This window comes from Lagenorhynchus albirostris, chromosome 11, assembly GCF_949774975.1.
Source record: "Lagenorhynchus albirostris chromosome 11, mLagAlb1.1, whole genome shotgun sequence".
NCBI lineage: Eukaryota > Metazoa > Chordata > Mammalia > Artiodactyla > Delphinidae > Lagenorhynchus > Lagenorhynchus albirostris.
In genome coordinates, this window is record NC_083105.1 from 94,422,267 (window position 1) to 94,444,178 (window position 21,912).

General features: G+C 45.3%; 1 protein-coding gene across 1 annotated transcript; it reads left to right on the forward strand.

Moving 5' to 3' along the window:
• The first annotated feature begins 259 nt into the window (after positions 1-259).
• GPRC5D (G protein-coupled receptor class C group 5 member D) lies at positions 260-8,393 on the forward strand. The gene is given in 6 exon segments (XM_060166845.1): positions 260-338; positions 341-373; positions 376-943; positions 945-1,132; positions 6,727-6,783; positions 8,132-8,393. Coding segments are annotated over 6 exon segments (1,008 nt in total). The 3' UTR covers positions 8,215-8,393.
• Positions 8,394-21,912: the final 13,519 nt, after the last annotated feature.

Below are 21,912 nucleotides of genomic sequence, written 5' to 3' on the forward strand. Positions count from 1 at the left end.
CTAAGCGAAGGTGGTTCTCCTTTCCCAGCAGGATAGAGCTGGGCTAGTTTGGAGGGGTTGATAGTTTTGAGCTATTTCATTCAGTAGGTCCAGGTGTCTTCATGTGGGAATCAGAGATATTATAGCGTCCTGCCCAAGACTACCCAACAGGGGTTCTTGAGGGTGCAGGTAAAGTTATGAAGTTATGTTTGTTCCTTTTTTTTTTTTTTTTTGCACAGGAACAAAAGACCATTCTCGTGAGGTCCACCTACAAGTCACCATGAATGAGGACTGCGAAGAGCCCACTGGGGACTGTTACTTCCTCTGTGACACCGCGGGAGCATGGGGCATTGTTCTGGAGTCCTGGCATCAATTGGCATAGCAGTTACGGTTTTGCCACCCTGGCATTTCTCTTCCTCATGAGAAGGGTTCAAGACCGCAGCCAGTGGAATGTCCTCCCCACCCAGTTCCTCTTCCTCCTGGGTGGGCTGGGGCTCCTCAGCCTTGCTTCTGCCTTCCTCATCCAGCTCAACCAGCAGACTGCCCCCCTCCACTACTTTCTCTTTGGGGTCCTCTTTGCTGTCTATTTCTCTTGCCTCTTGACTCATGCCTCCAACCTGGTGGAGCTGGTCTGGGGTCAAGTGTCCTCCTCTTGGACGACGATTCTGTGCACTGCTATTGGTGTCAGCCTGTGGCAGACGATCATCGCCACTGAGTATGTGACTCTTATCGTGACCAGAGGTACGATGTTTATGGATATGACACCCTGTCAACTCAACGTGGACTTCGCGGTCCTCCTGGTTTACGTTCTCTTCCTGCTGGCCCTCACGTTCTTCGTCTCCAAAGCCACCTTCTGTGGGCCATGTGAGGATTGGAAGCGGTGCGGAAGGCTCGTCTTCCTCACCGCGCTCATCTCCATCATCATCTGGGTGGTGTGGATCTCCATGCTCATGAGAGGCAACCCAATGGGACGACCCTGTCCTCTGCATCGCCCTGGTCACCCATGCGTGGGTTTTCCTGCTGCTGTACATCATACCAGAGCTGTGCTTTCTCGAGAGATCGTGTCAGCAGGATTGCCCTCTGCAAGGCAATGCCTGCCCACTCCCAGCTTAGGAACGCAGCTTCAGAGCGGAGAATCAGCAGCTCTCAAGAGGTACTTTCCTGGGGAGCTCGGGGAGGCTCTCCCGTAAGAGAAGCAGGAGAAAAAACAGGGCAAGAGGAAAGAAAAGGGAATGGTCAGAATTTAGGTGGGTGACGACATAGCTCAAGCCTGGAGACGGGGACACTCAGAGTCAAGGTTAAACTTTTCTGAATAATCAGTTCCTCCGAAATACAGAGATTAATGGGGAGAGGCCAAGACAGAAATGACTCAAAGGCCCTAAATAGAACGGGTGTGGCTCTGAGTATTCATGCTGGATAAAGAAAGGCACCCACTATAAAATGAGTTCACCAGTCCCAGATTAGGCGTGGGCCATGCCATTGCATGACACATCATGCTAAGTGCAGATGTTCTGGCCATCAAGTGCAAGAGCAACCCTGGCACCAGTGACTGACATTTTTCAAATTTAAGTCTCAAAGCCGACTTGCCCAGATATCATAACAGACTGATCTGTATGACTCATCACCTCATTAGAGTCTCAAAGCCCAACAACTTCTGGATTCCTACTCTGTAAATCATTCACTCCTTGAAAGCCTTCGAGGTTTACACGAAGTGACAGGAGAAGCCATGAAGTCAGAATTCTGAGCAAGAGTCTCAGATGTGTCATCATTAATAGAAATAAAGAACTTGCTTATGTGGCATTTTCATAATAATTTCTGGGTCGGATTTGTATCCTTATATAAGACCAAGCCACCTGACTATATACTGTTAAAGAATAAAATATATTATCCATGATAACAAGGAGGCTTGGACCCCAACAAACGGGGGGAATTAGTGGCTAATTTCAGTTATCTGGAAATACGTCAAAACTCATTAATCCCTTTCTGAAATATCTGGCCTATTATTCATAACCCAGCATCACAGTTTTACATCAAATTTTGTGTCTTACTAGGCATCTGATTTCTCACAGTGTATTGCTAATGTGCAAAGATGATGTTATTTTATATATTGTGTAGCACACATTATGCTCACCAGGCTCAAAAACATGAATAGAAGGTTTCCTTTTAGATCAGACACTTTTCTGAGCTGTAATCTATGGCTAATTACATCCTCAAATTCAATCCTGTTCAGATGGAAGCATCCATGAATTCTTTTCAGTTCAGTTGACCACGAGTTGGAAATTGACACTATACATCCTTCTTTCAAGAGTTTTTCATTGCTTTTGATGATGTGGGGCAGAATTGCAGAGTCTATCTTTCTTTTTTTTTTTTTTTTTTTTTTGGCGGTACGCAGGCCTCTCATTGCCATGGTCTCTCTCGTTGCGGAGCACAGGCTCCGGACGCACAGGCTCAGCGGCCGTGGCTCACGGGCCCAGCCGCTCCGCGGCATGTGGGATCTTCCCGGACCGGGGCACGAACCCGTGTCCCCTGCATCGGCAGGCGGACTCTCAACCACTGCGCCACCAGGGAAGCCCGGGTCTATCTTTCTTGAAACTACTTCTTATAGTTCTCACCGAAAAATAGGATAAAACTTCTGTTTGCTTTGTTGCTGTTATGTTTCCAGGAAACAAAAGTCAGAGAGAGAGAGAGAAAGTTCTTAGAGTTTCATAATACCCAAAACACACTGGGACTTGTAATGATCAATTTTCCATACGCCCAAAAGACTAGGCAGGTGTTTAAAGTGTTCTAAGAAGTGTCTTAGTGGAAAAGCAAGAGCTTTCAAAAGCACAGTGTTTCCTTATAACTATCCTTATTACTGGAGCATGGTTAGAAAATCCATTTCTGCCAGTGATGGTCATTGTCAACGTAGCTCAATATTTTGTGGCAGAAAAAAAATCGATAGTGTAGAAAAGAACATATAGATTGCTCTCCAAAACTAGGCAGAATAACCAGAAACTTACACTTAGAGAAGGAAATCAGAATTTAGGTCACCTAGAAAAAGTACAAATATCAAAAATTAGAAGAAAGATTAAAACGCAAGAAAAAGTACAGGATGACACCTAGCTAGGAAAAACATACAAAGAGATACAAAATAAATAAGAGTCAGACCAGTACAGTATAATAACCGTAACAAAAAAAAATCCTAAGTGTTGCTGTAGGTCGTGAGCTGACAGTGGGAACGCAGCTCAAGGCTGTCTGTTTTTGTTTGCCCGAGAAACAATCGTAGTGCTGTGTAAACAGACAAGTGGTCAGCTGGAACAATCAGGCCATTGTTCTCAGCACCTGTCAGTCTCTGACAAGAATACCCTTTCCAGCACTGAGACCCACTGATGAGAAGTGTGGGAGAGGCTGGGTGGAAAACCACAGAGATGATGAAGGAGTTATAACATCAGACCTACTGGAAAGGTTAGGACAGTGATACTGAGATGGTAGTTCTTAAGCTCTATGTGTCTTTCTCATGGACATTCAGGTTCTCTCTAAATTCTGTACTGAAACACAACAGTCCATGAGGTGTGCATCTGTCATGTGACTCTTCTGATTTATAGCTATGACTCCAGTCACATAATTATTTGATTTACCACTGGGTTGTGAGACCAGAATTATTCAGTTGAAAGAAGAGTTAGACAAGAGGGGATTAGCAGGGAATTTCACACGTATGAATACCTCTGTCCAAGAGGTTGCTGTCCTGCTTTCTGTCTCCAGCTAAAGACAAAGGGTGGAAAGAGACTCAAATCGAAGCACAAAGCATTTAGATTAAATACGAAACTAAGAGTTGGTACACACTGAAATAGATGAGCAAAGCGGATTAAGGACTTCATTTCCTTGGAAGTCTTTCAAAAGATTAGTCTTTATCTCTCGGAAGTGGCTTAGGGACTTAGTTCGAAGATATAAAAACATCTTGATGGAGAATGAAAATGAAATCAGGCATATTACTACAAAACACCAAACAAATGGGTATAAATATTCTTTGCCTCATGTTATAAATGCGTTTCTTAAAAACTAGACTGGGGCTTCCCTGGTGGCGCAATGGTTGAGAATCTGCCTGCCGATGCAGGGGACACGGGGTCGTGCCCCGGTCCGGGAAGATCCCACATGCCGCGGAGCGGCTGGGCCCGTGAGCCATGGACGCTGAGCCTGCGCGTCCGGAGCCTGTGCTCCGCAACAGGAGAAGCCGTGACAGTGAGAGGCCCACGTACCGCAAAAAAAAAAAAAAAACTGTAGTCTGATTGAACTTTTAAAATCAAATGCTCTTTTAACTGAGAATTTTAAATGTGATGTAATTTGCAAGGACCTTAAATATAGACTATCAGCTATGAATCTTTGTTTATGAAGGGAAACTCCTGTTCTAATCATTGTCTGCTTTATCTGTTTTAGATGAATTAGAATATTGTTATATCAAGTTTGCTAAAAGCAGGACCCCTGTATATTTTAAAGGATCACATAATTGTGGGCATTTTTTCTATCCTGTGTTTAAATATCTACAGACAAATCTAGGATGATTTTTTGAAGGTATTAAGACAGAAATAATGAGGCTATGAAATGTAAAAATGGGTCAATGAATATCAAATGATGTAAAACGAGAGAAAAATGTTCTTGCAAACAGAGGTCCTTCAGATTGTTTTCCTTACAGCAAGTACCAGGCATACCAAGTTCTGGCAAACATAGCCTTTTTTTGGACAATTCTCAACATTTTTTGCTTCAAGGTGCCCACCTTACTAGGAGAAACCAAATTTGGATGGTCCCAGGCAGTGTCATTTTTGTTTGTTCTTTCAGGGGGACAAGCCTGAAAACCTCTCTTTGTCACCCTCTAGAGCTACAGGTCACAAAGAGTGAACTGGCGTAAAGTACAGAAGAAGACGTGGTCTGGGCAAGATTTGCTTGGTGTGAGGACAGACCAGGCAAGGATAATGACATTCTCCTTGTCATTATGCTTGGGTGACAGCAGAAAGGGTGCAGACCCTGTCCTCACATGCCCTGTCTTCGAGGCTCAGCTCTGCTTCTTACCAACGTTGAGACCCAACCAAGTTCCCCAACCTCTGGGAGCTTAGGCTCCTCGTAGTGAAGTGATGGTCATAGTGTCCCTGCCCCCTCCAGGTATCAATGTAAGGTCTTACTTACTCAACTCAGATCCATACCAGGAGCTGGTGGCAGGATTAATAGAGAGAAACACTCGACTTTTTGGTAAATTCATGAACAATAACTCAAGTTGGAGAATTAGGCTTCTCTGATATATGATCTGGTCTGATGAGAGTATTGGAGGAACACGGGTTACCAAGGGGCTGAGTGGGAAGGAGTCTTGTTACGCTGCAAGGCACAAAGTTAAACCAAGGATTCAGCTCATTTCTGCTGAAAGAAGAATGTTTTATTTTCACAGGATTCAATCCCTCTACAAAACACCAGTAGGAGAAGGATGTCGGAGCATCAATTATAACTATACCACCAACACCACCGCCAATAATAATATACAAAGGGAAGCACTATGGTGCTTTCTATACTTCATGTCCTATTCCAAGGGCTTTATAGATATTGATAGATTTAATCTTCAAAGCAACCGTATGAGATAGATTGACTATTATGATCATCATGAAACTCCCATCAGGAAACACAGGCAACAAAACATTAAGGAACTTGACCGCAGGTAACGCAGCTAACAAGTGAGAGGGCAAAACAGTCCATGCTCTCAGCATTGCAGCCACCAAGCAGGAACAAAATGACACGGCTACGTCCCAGACCATCAAAGGACAACTATGTATCAAGCAAGGACCTGGTCTAAGAGACAGACACAGCTCCTGTCTTCACAGAGCTTACAGGCTTATTGAGGAGACAGATATTAAACAACCATGTGTGATGATTCTACGACAGTATAAAATGGTCTTTAAAAATTATGTCCAGTTTTTTTCTTTTCTTTTTTTTTGGCCACTCGGCACAGCCTGCGGGATCTTAATTCCCAGATCAAGGGTCGAAACCATGCCCCCTGCAGTGGAAGTGCAGAGCCCGAACGACTGGACCGTCAGGGAATTCCCTATGTCCAGTTTTTAAAATTGAACCAAAGCTTGCAGAGTATCAAGCCTAAAGGGACTTTAGAGATGATGTAGTGAAGGCCTTTTATTTTACTGCTGAAGACAGTGAGATGCCCAAGGTCACGAAGGTACAAAGACCCTGAGCCCGTGCTAATGCACTCTCTGTAGAAAGTGATGATGAGCCTTCAGCCTCTTCAGTTACTAAACACAGACGTGCTTCTCCTGAGCACACAAATGTGATCCCTAGGCAACCTTCCTCAGAAGCTTTAAAAACACTCTTTTTAAAATCACAGATTAGGGGCTTCCCTGGTGGTGCAGTGGTTGAGAGTCCGCCTGCCGATGCAGGGGACACGGGTTCGTGCCCGGGTCCGGGAGGATCCCACACGCCGCGGAGCGGCTGGGCCCATGAGCCATGGCCGCTGAGCCCGCGTGTCGGGGAGCCTGTGCTCTGCAATGGGAGAGGCCACAACAGTGAGAGGCCTGCGTACCGCCAAAAAATAAAAATAAAAAATCACCGATTAAAACACACACAGACACACAGACACACACACACACACAGCCTCAGTGGAGAATTCCTTTTCAAAGGGTCAGGAGCCTCTTTGCAAGCCATTGAGTCTCTTAGTCCTCCTGTGCTGTTTCCAGGTAAATCCGTGACACTAAGCCAGCCCTTCCCTCCTTTGACTTTCAGCCCGAGACAGTGATGGAGCTGAGGAGGAAGTAGCAGTAACTGAATATGGTACCCCCAACTCAGCAGCAGGTAAATGAGCTCATCTGCATTCTCCAGGGAAGCACAGAGCAACTCAGTCCTTCCTTAGGAGAGCAGTCAGTCTTCATCTCCAGTGGCTGTACTGACCTGAGCGAGGAGAGGCAGGGCAGGGTCATCCCTCCAGGCATGGGAGCTTGAGCCATCCAGACTGAATCCATACCAGGGCAGTGCAGTAAAGCTAAATCATGCCTTTGCCTCTGCAGGAGGCCCTCCCAATCCCCCATGGCACTATATTCTGATGCAGGTGAATGTCCCTGAAAGAAAAAGCAGCTTGAAGGGTTTGTGTGAGGGTGAAGAGATGCAAGCTCACGGCTTTTTGCCTTGGGGACAACAGGGGATTATAAATATGTATGAGTGTCAGATCTGTTCTTATTATCAGTTGTCTAAATGTATCCTCTGGGCCATGTTGGCTGCCTCTCGGAGTCACTGTCTAGCTCCAGCAGCCCAGGCTGCCCCGAGAACTGGGCTGGGTCTGTCAGCATCATCTGGACGCCCAGATGGGTGTACCAATTTTTTAAAATTATTATTATTTTTTTTTTATGGTACGTGGGCCTCTCACTGCTGTGGCCTCTCCTGTTGCGGAGCACAGGCTCCGGACACACAGGCTCAGCGGCCACGGCTCACGGGCCCAGCCGCTCTGCGGCATGTGGGATCTTCCCGGACCGGAGCACGAACCCGCATCCCCTGCATCGGCAGGCGGACTCTCAACCACTGCGCCACCAGGGAAGCCCGGGTGTACCAATTTTAATCCTTGCCTGCAAAAACAGAGGGACACGGCTGAGTAGGACTGGAAGTAACTTGGATTTGTGCCGTGATGGCTTGAAGACACACACATCCGAACAGCTAAAAATACCACTTTGGGACACAATTGTTTTATTATAAGGATCACAAGTCACTAAGATCCGAGAGGGAAAGCCATGCTCAGGCTGTTGTTCAATGAACTGTACTAGGCAACTCTAACTAGGTTAAACCCTCTGGTCTGTTATCTGAGAATTTGCCTTTTTCTGGAATGACACACAGACCAGGACATAGCTATGTCATTTGCTGTAATTAATCCTCCAGAGGGCCTTTACACGATGAGAAAATTCTTTACTATCCCCACCAAGAATTTCTCGGATTATTTTCAGTTTCCAGTAATCCTGCAAAAACATTCTTGTTAATGGCTAAGAGGGAAGATGGCAAAGTAGTTGTGATATGGATAGGCTCAACATTTTTTTCTTTTTTTAATTATCAAAAGATTAAATGATGGTGAAATTATAATATTTCAAGCATAGTTTTGGAGAGTATTATCCCCTATGTTGCCTCAGAAAGCTGATGGTGGCATTTCTTCTTTTGCAGACTGTTGATCCCACACAGGAGGATTTCATCCCTTGGGCTAAAGTAAGCCCTCAGCAAGATGCAGAATTATAAAGTCCACAGGAAACACGGGTAGTGAAAACCCAGCAGATCATCCTAACGTAGGATGGGCCACCGGGAAGCCCATCTGCCAGCGAAACATCGGCTCATCCTTCCTTCCCTTCCACACAGTCCTCTCCATCCATCTGGACCCTTCATCAGGACACTGCCCCTTCAAGCATAATTACAATCTTGCTGGCCACCCTACTGTGACTATGTGTCTCTTTCTTCATTCTTTTTCTTGGCTGCGTTTGGTCCTAGTTGCACGCGGGATCTTTGTTCCGGCACTGGAGCTCAGTAGTTGTGGCACACAGGCTTAGTTGCCCCACGGCATGTGGGATCTTAGTTCCCCAACCAGGGATCGAACCCGCCTCCCCTGCATTGGAAGGCGGATTCTTAACCACTGGACTACCAGGGGAGTCCCTCTTTCTTCATTCATGTAACTGAAAGATTCCCTTCCCTAGTAATGCTAGGACAAATTGGCACCTCTTACTAATGGGACCGAAAGACCTCAGTTTGATGAAATTAGGGTCATGCTAATATGACAAATTATAGATGTCAGTAGCAGCTTAGTACTGGATTACCCCTCTAGTCATTTTTATAAAGGGCCCCTAAATATGATTGACCCAGAATTTGCAATAAAATTATAGCAGAACCCTCAGGATCCCCACAATTGTGCATCTCGTGGGCTTGCAATCTGGCAGGTTTCTCCCATGATGTTAGCACCCTCATGACAGTGAGTACGGCAGCAGATGTGACTGAGGTCAATGACCTGCTTTGATGAACTAAAAACAGCAAAGGAAGAGCCACCCGAGTTGATGCTCATAAAGGATTTCGGGTGTACATGAAAAGGAGAGTCCACCTGTCTTGATGTTTCTAATGCGCCGATGCCTCTGCCCTAATTACTTTTCCTTCATCCCTCATGCAGCTTCACATCCTTCCCAGTGGATATATACATCCTTAAGACCCATTTGTTAGATATAACAGGTATAACAGGACCAGAGTCAGAGGCGTGTTGCCCTAAGGGTTTTTAGAGTCTAATTCAGCCTCCCACCTCGCAGATGAGAAAACAGAGCCTCGGAGAAATGGAATGACTTGTCCAAAGTCACACGGTAGTTTGTATTGGGCCAGGTCTTCTGACTCTCAGGCCACTCCTCTCTCACTCTACAGGCTTCTCCATGCCTGTATTTCTGTATTAACAAGGAAGGTGTGCACCCTTGAGAATCAAATGTGATATTTCAGACCAGTGACTGTTGAGCGCCTGCTATGTGAAAACACTTTGAAAAGAAACTAAGACTCCATAGATTGGGGAAAAAAGCCCTTTTAATGACCAGTGCACAGCACGGATGAGTATTTCCCGAGCAACTGCAAGGTACCAGGAATGGTTCTCGGACTCAGTCCTGGGCAGACAAGGCACACAGCGCTGCTCTGACGGGGCTTACGTTTTTCGTGGGGGAAGATAACCCAATGCAGAGAATTTCAGGAACACCACTTCCTCTGTTATCAAGTCCAAACACATACTGCTCACAGCACAACAGGCCAATCAGTCCAGAGACAAAGTGTTGGGGCAAAGAACGGCAACTTTATTCGGAAAGTCAAAACACTGAGAAGATGGAGGGCTAATGTCCTAAAGACCATCTTAACTCAGAATAGAATTCAGGCCTCTTTTATGCTGAGGGACAAGGGGAAGCAGGAGGGTTCAAGATTAAAGGATAAAGGTGGATTGCGGGCTTCTTGGGGCCTCCTGGCCTTCAAGGGAAGCATAACTTTGTTCTGCTTGCTCACGTAGGCTGGATCACGAGGCTTCTGCAAAACTTCACGTTGCTAGCCGTTATTTTTACTTTACCATTCTTCTCTCTGCTTAGTTGCAAGGTTTCTAGGCTGAAAGAGAACTTATCTATAAGTAATAGCTATAACTAATTCAGATCCAGTCCGTGGTATAGAAACTTTCTTCACGAGCTTAATGAACTATTTGGGTACAAGCGACATTTCTCTAATGTTTGACTCTTGATGTGCGAGGCTAAAGTGATGGAATACACAGGCTGAAGAATGAGAGAGGCAGTTTCAACATGGTGTTAGTTCTGTTCTTCCTCTGTGACACCTCCTTTTACAGACAAGGAAAGGGACTTGCCCAGGATAATATGGCTTGCTAGGGGCAGAACCGACTAGAATCCAGGTCCCCAGCTGCTGTTCGAGGGCTCACCCTCTACACAGTGTTCCAGCGCTTTCACATATGTTTCTGCTGCACTCAGATTACCTGCTCCTTTTAAAAATCTGTGCCCTGAGCAATGTTCTCAGCACAAGCAAACACCTAGGTGAACGACCAAAGAGTTTGACCTTCTGCCCTTATTGGTAATAAAAGAATATAAAACGTCTAAACATTAAGACTCTGACCGGTGGCATACTATTCAACAAACCACGTAAGAAACCTAATTTGAGACAGAACAGCAAGCCGTGCAAGCTTACATCTGCTCTGGAGGAAAACTCTCATCGCTGATCCTCCTAGATTTTATCCCCAAAATGATGACAATGACACCTTCAACATAATTTTGTTTGGTTTGGTTTTGTAGGTGAGAGGTGTTTAAGTCAGCTGACAAATGTCAATCAACCTATTAAAGTCACACAGGATGGCTAATATTGTTTCCCAAAATGTTTTCCCTAAAATCAGTAAAGGGAAAATTGAACCTCTTTGTACCAAATTGCCTCCGAGGTTTATAGCACAATTTTATCAAATTTTGGACGGTGCATTAATATTAGTTAGATTTGGGGGGTTGTAAGCTTGCAAAGTATCTCCTTTAGGCTGTTTCAGGAATGGAGTTGTAAGGTTACATGTGGGAGGAGGGAGCGAAAACTCTCTCCGGGAACCCACTACAGCCGCCGGCTTCATGGAGATGGAATACTGTCAGGTGTTGGGTGGACCCTGTTGACTCCTGCCCCAGCCCCACAATCCCCCTCAGCCACTTTGATACTTTCCTCACTATTTCCTTTTGTGGTATCTTCACATGTCCATCCACCCACTAGCCGCTGACTTATTCTCTCCCCATATGTCATAATTCAGATTCCTGAGAGGGAGTCTGCTTGGGCCAGCTGATCATCATTGTCTCTGATTGGGTACTCCTTTGCCTTGGCCAGCCTCTTCATTTACATTCAGCCTGTGGATTGGATGCCCTTGGATCCCGTACCCACCATTGGTCCATTCAGCTATGTGTGGCTTGGTCTTGTGGTGCAGACTTGATTGTATATATCTGCTCCCTCAGTGAGATGCTGTGGGCAGGGAATTATCCTCTGGGCAGCTAGGGAAGGTATAGCATGCACGATGAGTGACCTACTCCGGAGAGATTAATCCAGGAAAATATAATTTTATGAAATTATAGAATATTTTAGTGAAAATACCATTTCTTTTGAGTTTATGCAGCAATTCACGTAAAGCTAAAAACCTCAATAGTCTTCTAAGTTGGGATCCATGAGGAACCACTTAAAAGAGTAGATAAAACTAGTTATGGGGCTTCCCTGGTGGCACAGTGGTTGCAAATCCACCTGTCAATGCGGGGGGCACTGGTTCGAGCCCTGGTCTGGGAAGATCCCACATGCCACGGAGCAACTAAGCCCGTGTGCCACGACTGCTGAGCCTGCGCTCTGGAGCCCGTAAGCCACAACTACTGAGCCCGCGAGGCACAACTACTGAAGCCCATGCGCCTGGGGCCCGTGCTCCGCAACAAGAGAAGCCACCGCAATGAGAAGCCTGCACACTGCAACAGAGAGTAGGCCCCGCTCGCCGCAACTGGAGAGAGCCCGCGCACAGCGGTGAAGACCAAACGCAGCCAAAAATAAGTAAATAAAATAAATAAATTTTTAAAAAACTATTTATGATATGCATATTATACTCAATTACTCAATTCAACATGGAGTATCTGAAGATCTATCATTTACTGAATGCAAAAGCTGTTTATTCACTTAAATATTTTAGATCATCCTCTTCCGATTTTATCTTTCTGATTTTATTCATTTACCAAAAGAAAGGGTATCAATGAAAAAATTCATTACAAAATATCTTCCTGCTGGAGGGAATTCCCTGGTGGTCCAGTAGTTAGGAGTCCACGCTTCCACTGCAGGGGGCCCGGGTTCAATCTCTGGTCTGGGAACTAAGATCCTGCATGCCACGCGGTGTGGCCAAAATAAATAAATTCAATAAATAAATAAAATAAGATAAAATAAAATAAAACACCTTCCTGGTAGAGCATGGCTGGTTTGCTCAGTAGAGCATGGTGCTAATGAAATACCTGCCCAGGTAGAATTAATATATCCTTCATCTTGATGAATTTTTTCCTCATCCAGAGCATCAAAGATTTGTTTCTCTCTACATTAAATTTCATGATCTCTCCATAAGCTTAAAGTGTCTTTTACTTATGCCTTATTTCAACCTGTGGTCTGGTCAGGTTAAAGTTTCCTCATTCTCTCTACCCATTATTCCTTCTTCTTTCTTCTTTTAAACAAATGCTCCCTTTTCCTAGGATTATATCTACTTCATATTGGCCAGATTCATGCCTTCTTATCATTCTTTTCCTCCTTCCACAATCAGCTCCGAATCTACCTTTTCCCAGAAACTTTCTATGATGACATGGAGACACAGGGCTGTCACACACCAAGACTTACTTAACTTATGGCAGAATAAAAGTCTCTTTTTTTCTTCAAGCTCAGATGGTAAACAAGATACTTCTGTAGCATCTTTCTCTGAATAAGTCTAATCATCTATTTCAAAAGTACACAATTCATGAGAAATAAACTAGAAAATCTTGTTTTTTCTTCCTTGGTACAAAAGCCTCTGTATTTTGCATCTGAAAGAAGTGCTTCTCAGTTAACATTAAATGGGAGTGAACATCCTTAACTTCTGAGAAGTCAAGCTTGACACCTGAGTAAAGAAAGACTTTTTCTTGGAGTTGTTTAAAATATCTTTTCTTTAAAGATATTTATTTATTTACTTATTTTGGCTGTGTTGGGTCTTCGTTGCAGCACGCGGGATCTTTCGTTGTGGCGCGAGGGCTCTTCACGTTGTTGCGATACACAAGCTTCTACTTGTGGCACTCGGGCTTAGTTGCCCCGTGGCATGCGGGATCCTAGTTTCCCAACCAGAGATCAGACCAGCGTCCCCTGCATTGCAAGACAGATTCTCAACCACCGGACCACCAGGGAAGTCCCCGGAGTTGTTTAAAATGTCTTAATGGCTCAGACCAGTTTTGAGCTGCTGGTCTCCAGTGAGAGATCATGTTTGCTACTCTTCAAAGATAGATTAGTTAGAATTATGTTTGCATTTTAACCTATATCAGAACTTATTTATTCAAAGGACTTCAAAGTGACTACCTCAGGAGGCATAAAGATCACCATTACTTAAAGCATTATTAGAATGCCTTTCCTGGACAGCCTTCAAGAATGTCTCAGGGGGCTTCCCTGCTGGCGCAGTGATTAAGAATCCGCCTGCCAATGCAGGGGACATGGATTCGAGCCCTGGTCCGGGAAGATCCCACATGCTGCGGAGCAACTAAGCCGGTGCGCCACAACTACTGAGCCTGCACTCTAGAGCCCGCAAGCCACAACTACTGAGCCCGTGAGCCACAATTACTGAAGCCCGTGCGCCTAGAGCCCGTGCTCCGCAACAAGAGAAGCCACCACAGTGAGAAGCCCGCGCACCGCAACGAAGAGTAGCCCCCGCTCGCCACAACTAGAGAAAGCCGGCGTGCACCAACGAAGACCCAACGCAGCCAATAAATAAATAATAAATAAATAAATTCATTTAAAAAAAAAAAAGAATGTCTCATTAAAATCAGAGGGATTGGGTTGCTAGGATGGCCAAACTGTCAGATCAGAGAGGTGAGTTCAGGAATGAATTTCTACTGCTGATCTCATCAATCACTCAAAGAACTACCAAGTACACTTTGGAAATACCATCTGCTATCTTTCTGGATTTTTTTGTTTAATCCTTATGTGCAGGCAAGGTACACACTTGCAAGGCATGTTGTTATTTTGCAGATGAAGAAATTGAGGATCAAGGAGATTAAGCCATTTGACCAAGGATTTAGATAGTAAGAACCCAATTCTGGCCACGCCACGCAGCATGTGGGATCTAGTTCCTCAACCAGGGATCAAACTCAGGCCCCCTGCACTGGGAGCGTGGAGTCTTAATCACTGGACCGCCAGGTAAGTCCCTGAATTTTTCTAAAGATAGTGGAGCTATTAGAACTTGAACCATATTTAGGATGTGGTTAAATCAAGTCTGGGTTTGGAAAAGAATCCTCTGGGCAGACTTTTTTTTAATGTGAAAATTTAGAGGATTATATTGACTTTTCTATGTTCTTAGAGAAACCCATTCCCATCTAAACGTTTGATATTTGATCTGAGATTTATTCACATTTTTACACATGAATTCTTTAATTGGAGATTAACGTAATTTTTCATTTCAACAGGATTTTCACATGATTACTGTCACAAATTGTGGGGTCACAAGTTCTGTGTCATCACAGGATTCAAGATAAACTAAACTGGTAGGAATTTCAGTTGCCATCCATTACTGTCCACTAACTGTAGGATAATGGAGTCTATGCTGTGAAGCAGATAGAGAAGAAGCTATCCATTTTAAAAGGTGTAAAACACAGACAAAGAAAAGATACAAATTAGGGCATTGCATGTATATTTCAATTTGTAGAACTGACACTTCTTAACTGTAACATGTTCTTTATATGATATAAATGCACTAAGGGAGCACATTGCGCTTTTAAAATTCCTTTTTGAAATTCACCCCTTAATTGTTGTTATTAAAATGAGTCGAAGGCTTTGTAAGTCTTCCACCTGCGTATAGGAGGGGGGCTGGGCTTTTTAAAATATATGCCACAAAGGGAACGTTTGGCTGTAGTTTCCACCTGGACTTTATTTGCACGCGGAAGAAACTTGTATAGACTTCATCTTCAGCTCATTTTTAAATTCCTGACTGTCTAATTCAGTGGCCTCATTCCCAGGGCAATTTGTTTCTGGAAAAACTGAGCTTTCCAACTTTTGTTTGGAATATATAGCTGATTCAGACTGAAAGAATGTTTTCTGTGGTTCTGTTCTTATTAGGGGTTTGTTTTAAAAGCAAAGGAAAATCTATGGAAAAGAAATGAGAAGATACCTATAGCAGGAGGAGATCTTAGAACATAAAGATTTGGGTTGCCTGGTGCAGTAGACTAATAATAATGCAGTTTTAAATAGAACTTAGTTTTTAGCATCTTACAATTTGCAAATGGTTTTCACATCCACTGTCTATCTCATGTGATCTACTGGATGGATTCGACCATTTATTTATTTATTCTTAAGATACTAAGAATCTAAAACTGCCCTTGGGCCACCATCACTTGCTGTTTTGTACAATACAATCTGAACTATAAAATAAAATAGACACATACGTCCAAAGAATCCTTACTTATGGACAGAGATGTCACTGAAAGTTTTCCAAAACAGACTGTGCTTTAGCTATAGCTGTTATTGCCATGTCCTTCTGTTGATAACGCATTTTTCTGAAGGCCAAAACAACTGGTAGAAATGGCTTATTTAGGAAATAAGAAAAGTCACTCAATTTTATGGAAACTGTCAATTCTGGGCGTCAGCAGTGCTGGTTGCCAAATGTTTCCAAACTCTCCTGCCGTCCAGGCCCATGATAGGATGACACTTTTTGTCCCTCTTGAGGTTGGGTGGGACCACGCATTCATTCTGACCAATAAGTCGGAGCAGAAATGATGTCATTTCCGAAGCTGATTCCAGGCAGAAGCAATTAATTGTTGGTCCAACAAGGTCAAGAACTTTTTTCCTCCACTGTGTGGCAAGCAGAGCTTCAAACAGTGGCTGTTGCACCCATCTGGGGTCCATGATGAACATAACGGTGTGAGCAAGAAATAGAACTTTCCTATTGTAAGCTGCCCAGATTTGGGGTTGTTACCTCCGCCTGCCCAGCCCAGCCTGACTGACTGTCGTAGCCACTGAACAAATTGTCTGGTACCTTAACGTAAAACAAGGAGGTACTTGTCTGAATGTTTTACTTTACCGCTTGTTCTTCCAGTGTTCTACAAAGGCATCCTTAGATTAAAGAAAAACCATCCTGAAGTTAACTGATATAGGCCGGACCTCTCTGCCAGGCGTGTGGCTTTACAGCTGTTCACATAATTACACTTCACTGGGACAGCTGCCGTCATAAAAGCATGCAGAGGGCGAGGTGGTAACTTAGAGTCACTCTGTCTCAGAGACCGAGGGCAAGAAAGACTTCCCAGTAGAGGTCAAAGCTTGAGCTCTGTCTTACATGGGAGGTAGGCAGGAATTCATGGGGTAGATAACGTTGGGAATGATACTTGGAGCAGCCGCTAACAGGGCGTCTTTGTTTTAAGTTAGAAAAACGTGCCCCCTCTGGGTGGATGAATCAGAAAACATGCCCGCAGCCCCCAGGGATGCAGCCTATGCTAGGGGCACGGAGCTTGGTAAGCGGAGCAAGGCTGAATTCCAACCCCACTCACCATCTCAGCCAGGTGTCTTGGCGCAGTGCAGAAAGCAACAACGACTATGCAACTGACTGCAATGACCCAGATTTGCAGGGCAGAAAACATGCCAGTGCAAAGGCGTAGCTGCAAAGAAAACCAAGGCGTATTGGAGAACTGCAAGGCATTCATTATTGCCAGAGCAGAAACACACAAAGTGGAAAGCAGTAAGAGATGAGGCTGGAGAACTGGGCTTCCTCGGCTCACACCGGGCTTATATCCCGAAAGCAGGAATCTGGATGTGGGTGTGAAGGACGTGAAAGGAGCGGCCGATCAGCCTGGAAGCTGGGGCCGAGGCATGTGTACCCTTGAGCACACTTATCAACAAATCCTCCCACATTTTGAACCTAATGGAAAAAGTTAACAAAAGCTCTCCAGTCAAAAAAAAATCTAGAGCCCTTCATAGCACAATCTGTTTACACGCCTTTGTCAACCCTCAAAAACCCCTGGGAGGGACCTGACAGGCACACCAACCCCGGGAACCACAGCCTGATTGGAAAAAATTGTTCCTGTTGCGAAATAACGCAGGGTCGTGAAACAAACAAACCGTGACAGCCTGTTTTTTATAAAATGTCTCTGTGTTGTTGATCATGGACTTTTTGCACTAATTTTGGTTTTTCAAAATATTGTAATTTATCTTGATGACTGAGGGTTTTGGCGCTCCCTTGAATTTTGTGCCGGAGGCAAGAGCTTCGCTCTCCCCACCCTGGCCCCAGCCCTGCCGATGGATCAGATCTGCCTGGTGGGAAAGGGTGGGACAGCGGCTGGAGAGGGAACCCTGGCTGATGTTAGAATTACTTAGGAAGTTTTAAGAGCTCTCCATGGCCTGACCTCACCACAGACCAATTTAAATCAGAATTTCTGGGAGTGGAGCCCAGGCATGGGTATGTGTTTTAAATCTTTCCAGATGATTCTGTTTTGCAGCCAGGCTTGCAAACCACTGCAGTTAAACAGATATTTAGGCTTCGAGGTACAGAATGAGGAAGAGGAAGGTGCCAGGATCCTGACCTGGGTAACTCGGAGGATGACGCTTCCACTTTGTAAAAGAGGTGACCCCAGGTGGAGGGTCCAGGAGGAGAAACAGATCTGGAAACGGAGAGGACAGCAGATGTGTTGTTTTGAACCAGCTGAGTTGGAAGTGGAAATGCGCAGATGAATACAAGGCCGTGGAGTTCCACCAGAAACAGAGAGAGAGTTTCGGGAATGAGCTTAGAGGTGGAGGTGGGTGTTGTGAGAGGAGATGTGCTTTTATGGGGAGCGTGAGGAAAGGGCCCCAGAATGCTTAGTGGTGGAGAAACCTGCCCCATCCCTAAGGGGATTCTCTCCTGATGCCGTTGCTTTCACAGCCACTTCCACCTTTAACACTGGGAGGTCTCCACCAAGATCCCTCCAGAGACGGAACCGGAGTCCTGTTTGCAGAATCACACTATAGCTCCAAAACAAGAGAGCAGACTGAGAGTCTTCCTCTGGGTTTGAGTTCAAAGGTGGGGAAGGCAGCTGCTGGGGCTTGCCTGGAAGATTGGTGAATTAGAAAATGAGGACAAATGTGGCTAACTCTCCAACGCCTTTCCCCACACCTGCCCAATCAGAAGAATCATCCGGGATACTTGTTACAAATATAACTTCTCATACCTGGATCCGGACCTACTAAATCAGAACCTCCAGAGAGGGCCCTGGGACTCTGCCTTTTTAACCAGTTCCCATGCGACTCTTAAGATAGTATGAGTTTGGGAAGTGCTGCTCCGTTGACGAGAGAAGGCTTCCTCTTTGCTCTGGTTTGGAGCAAAGACTGCCTGGGCTTTTCCAGTTTGGCCCGAGAAGGCAGAAAGTGATTGGCCTGATATGGCCTAATCAATGGAAAGATTTTATGAGTCAGTCCTGTCCCTAGGAACATTCAGCTTCCAGTTTGCATCTTCTTCTCTCCCCTTGTCCCGTGTAATGTTCAGCTCACGCCGACCCCACGCCTGCTGCATCCCTGCTGACCCTCGCCTACTCCCATCCAGTCCCCACCCAGGACACACTCACCCAGTTTTCCTAAGAGAAAATGTTGCCAGAAGCACCTTACTGCCTTGAAATTTAAGAAGATAAATCCCTTCCGAGCCTCTTTGCTGACACTCTCATCTATTTCCAGCTGGGTCTATACAGTCTGAAAGGTCCTTGTTCATCCATTGGGTTCAAGTCAGTTTAGAAAAGGAATGCACTTGAAAAAACAACGGTTGCCATCGATCTTGGCCGGGCTGGGGAGGGGGGAATCAATCTAAAATGCTTCTTTGATTTTTGCCTGGGGGGCTGCTTTTCTCTTTTCTCATATTTGAAGTTTGTTCTTAGTAGTTCTCCTAGGAAACAGCGCTTTCCCAAGCCTGACAAAGAAAAGCCTCAGGGAAATAAAACTTGGACGTGATGAAATGCACTCAGCCCAAAAAGTAAAGAATTTCCTTTCTTTCCTCCAAGCCTCAGGCTTGTGAATAGCTTTTATCACATTGGAGTTAAGTGTTCTTGTACAGAAACAAACAAAAAAAAATCGGATGGTTGATCAGCTGCAATTCATCACAATTATTTAAAGATAAATGACACCGAAGACACCAGAGCAAACTAGAGGGAGTCTGACAGCGGTGCTCTCTGAGGGAGGGGTCATAATCCTAATTGGCCTGTGACAAACAAAAAACTTACCTTTCTCCCCCCAAATTTATTGGTTCCTACAACAAATTCTCCTGTGTGTGCAGGCACTGTGCTAGGCCCTGGGGCTACATGAGGAAACAAAACAATTTTCTGTCCTTCTAAAACATTCAGGATAGTGGGAGAAACACAAGTAAAAACACAGAAATATAATTGCAAATTATAAGCGTTCTGAAGCAAACAGACTGATGACTCAGAAGACCAGCTGCTAGGGGAGACCAGCATTAAATAGAATGGAGGTGGGAGGCCTCACTAAGGAAGCAACATTTGAGCTGAGATGCAAATGTGAAGGGGAAGAGCTGCAGCGGTGGGGGCAGGGAGACTCCAGTGAGAGGCGTGTAGAGCTGGGCCCCCTCGAGGGAAGAACTGCTGGAGAAACTTGTCTCAGAAATGAGTGACTGAAACGTTAAGAACTCGGGGACTTCCCAGGCGGTCCGGTGGTAAAGACTCCACGCTTCCACTGCAGGGTACACGGGTTCGATCCCTGGTTGGGGAACTAAGATCCCGCATGCTGCGCGGCACGGCCGGGGGTGGGGTGGGGGGACATTAAGAACTCTACCCGGAAGGGTCAGAACCAGATAGAAGAGAGGCATTGAATGGAACGGATGACAAGGGTGGCAAAATGTTGATTCCCTGGGCACTGGGGCAGCAGGCAGGGTTTGGGCAGACCAGAGACCCAGACTGGCTATGTGGGACAATGTATAGCAGTGTCCATTTACCCCTGTGAGCCTTAAATTATTTGTACCACTTCTAAGTGTCCCAATAGGTGAACTGATTTGAAGGCCCTACTTAATTAAGGCTTTAGGCCCAAACCGAACCATCTCGTGAAAAGCTACTTGGGATTAACCTTGACTAGGTATTTAGATTATATGCTCAAATTTCTTCACTGTATATGGAAAGGTTTTTTCAGACTGGAATGCAGTTCTGGCTGATGGGACACTCTGAGAAAAGCAGGGGTCTGGGAAGCTGGAGGAAGTGGGGTAATGCCATCTGGCTGTGACCCAATCCTTAGGGTACGTGAGACTGTGGAGACCAAGGTCACAGGGATGGGTCATGCACCCTGAGTAAGGGACAGTGGTTGGCACGCATCCCTTCTCAGCTACGCACTCAGCAACCTTCTGATCTGCTACTGATTTGAATGGAAATATGTTTTCTTTGGCGTGATAATATGTATGCATACAGGCAGCGACTGGGATCAAGGATAATCGTTTCGTCACACTCGTGAGAATGGCTCTCCGTACCTTACAGTTCCATCTGATCTGTGGCTATAGGCAAGGGTAGATATGTGTATTGCCGGGGGGAGGGCTGGGGGGTGGAGTGCACATGTGCTTACACAGGCGGACACCTCACACATGTACTGGGATTTCAGAGACTCCCATAGGCTGCTGGAAAATATATTTGGAGCGCATGAAAACTCTTCCATTTATCCCTTATGTGGACTTGATAAAGAACAATTTTTTTTCTTTTTAAACCAAGGCCATTTTTTTTTTTTTTTTTGGCCATGCCATGTGGCTTGTGGGATCTTATTTCCCCGACCAGGGATCAAACCCAGGCCTTGGTGAAAGTCCTAACCATCCTAACCACTGGACCGCCAGGGTATTCCAAGAACACTTTTTCCCCCTATCCTCTTGTTTTCTCCTAAAATTAAATGCAACACACACACACATATGCATGCACACACCCCAGTGACCTGGGGAAAATAAACGGGTTCCGGTTTGGTGTGTCACTGCCTCCAGGTGTGGTGTGTCAGGAAAACGAGGGGACAGAGGCCCCAGCCAGTGCCTTTGAAGGGGGTGCGGAGGGGAGTGGGGAGGGAGGGTCAGTGCAATCGGAAGAACCACATGCCGGGGTCTGTGCCTTCAGAGGCTGCTTCTTCTCACACCGTCCCCCTCTTTCATGATTCAGGGAACTTCTGGGAACTTAGAGGGAAAAGTAGCCATTCTTCATAGGCGGTTCTGTGATGAGGTCAAACCCATCCGCCCAATATCACAGACAGCTCGTGACACTCTGGGAACTGGAACTTAATGTTTTCCTGAATTTCTGATTCTTAAGCCCTTAACTTTTATTTCACCTTACAATGCTTTTTTCTTCATTATTTTGCCATTATTTGGTTGATGTTACAACACTTCCTCCTGCCTTTCAACCCTCTCTCCCCATCTCCTCACCCCACTCCCACACTTTCTCCCCAACACAGCCCTGATCCTCCCCCTCCCCTCTCCTCCCCCTTCCTCCTCCTCCTCTTCTTCTTCTTCTTCTTCTTCTTCTTCTTCTTCTTCTTCTTCTCCTTCTCCTTCTCCTTCTCCTTCTCCTTCTCCTTCTCCTTCTCCTTCTCCTTCTCCTTCTCCTTCTCCTTCTTCTTCTCCTCTCTCCCTGTCTCTCTGTCTCTGTCTCTGTCTCTGTCTCTCTCTCTCGACTAGCTGAGTACAATCAGATGCTCCCTCTGACCCTCATCCTGGTTCCCAAGTGTTCACAGACTTCATGGGCT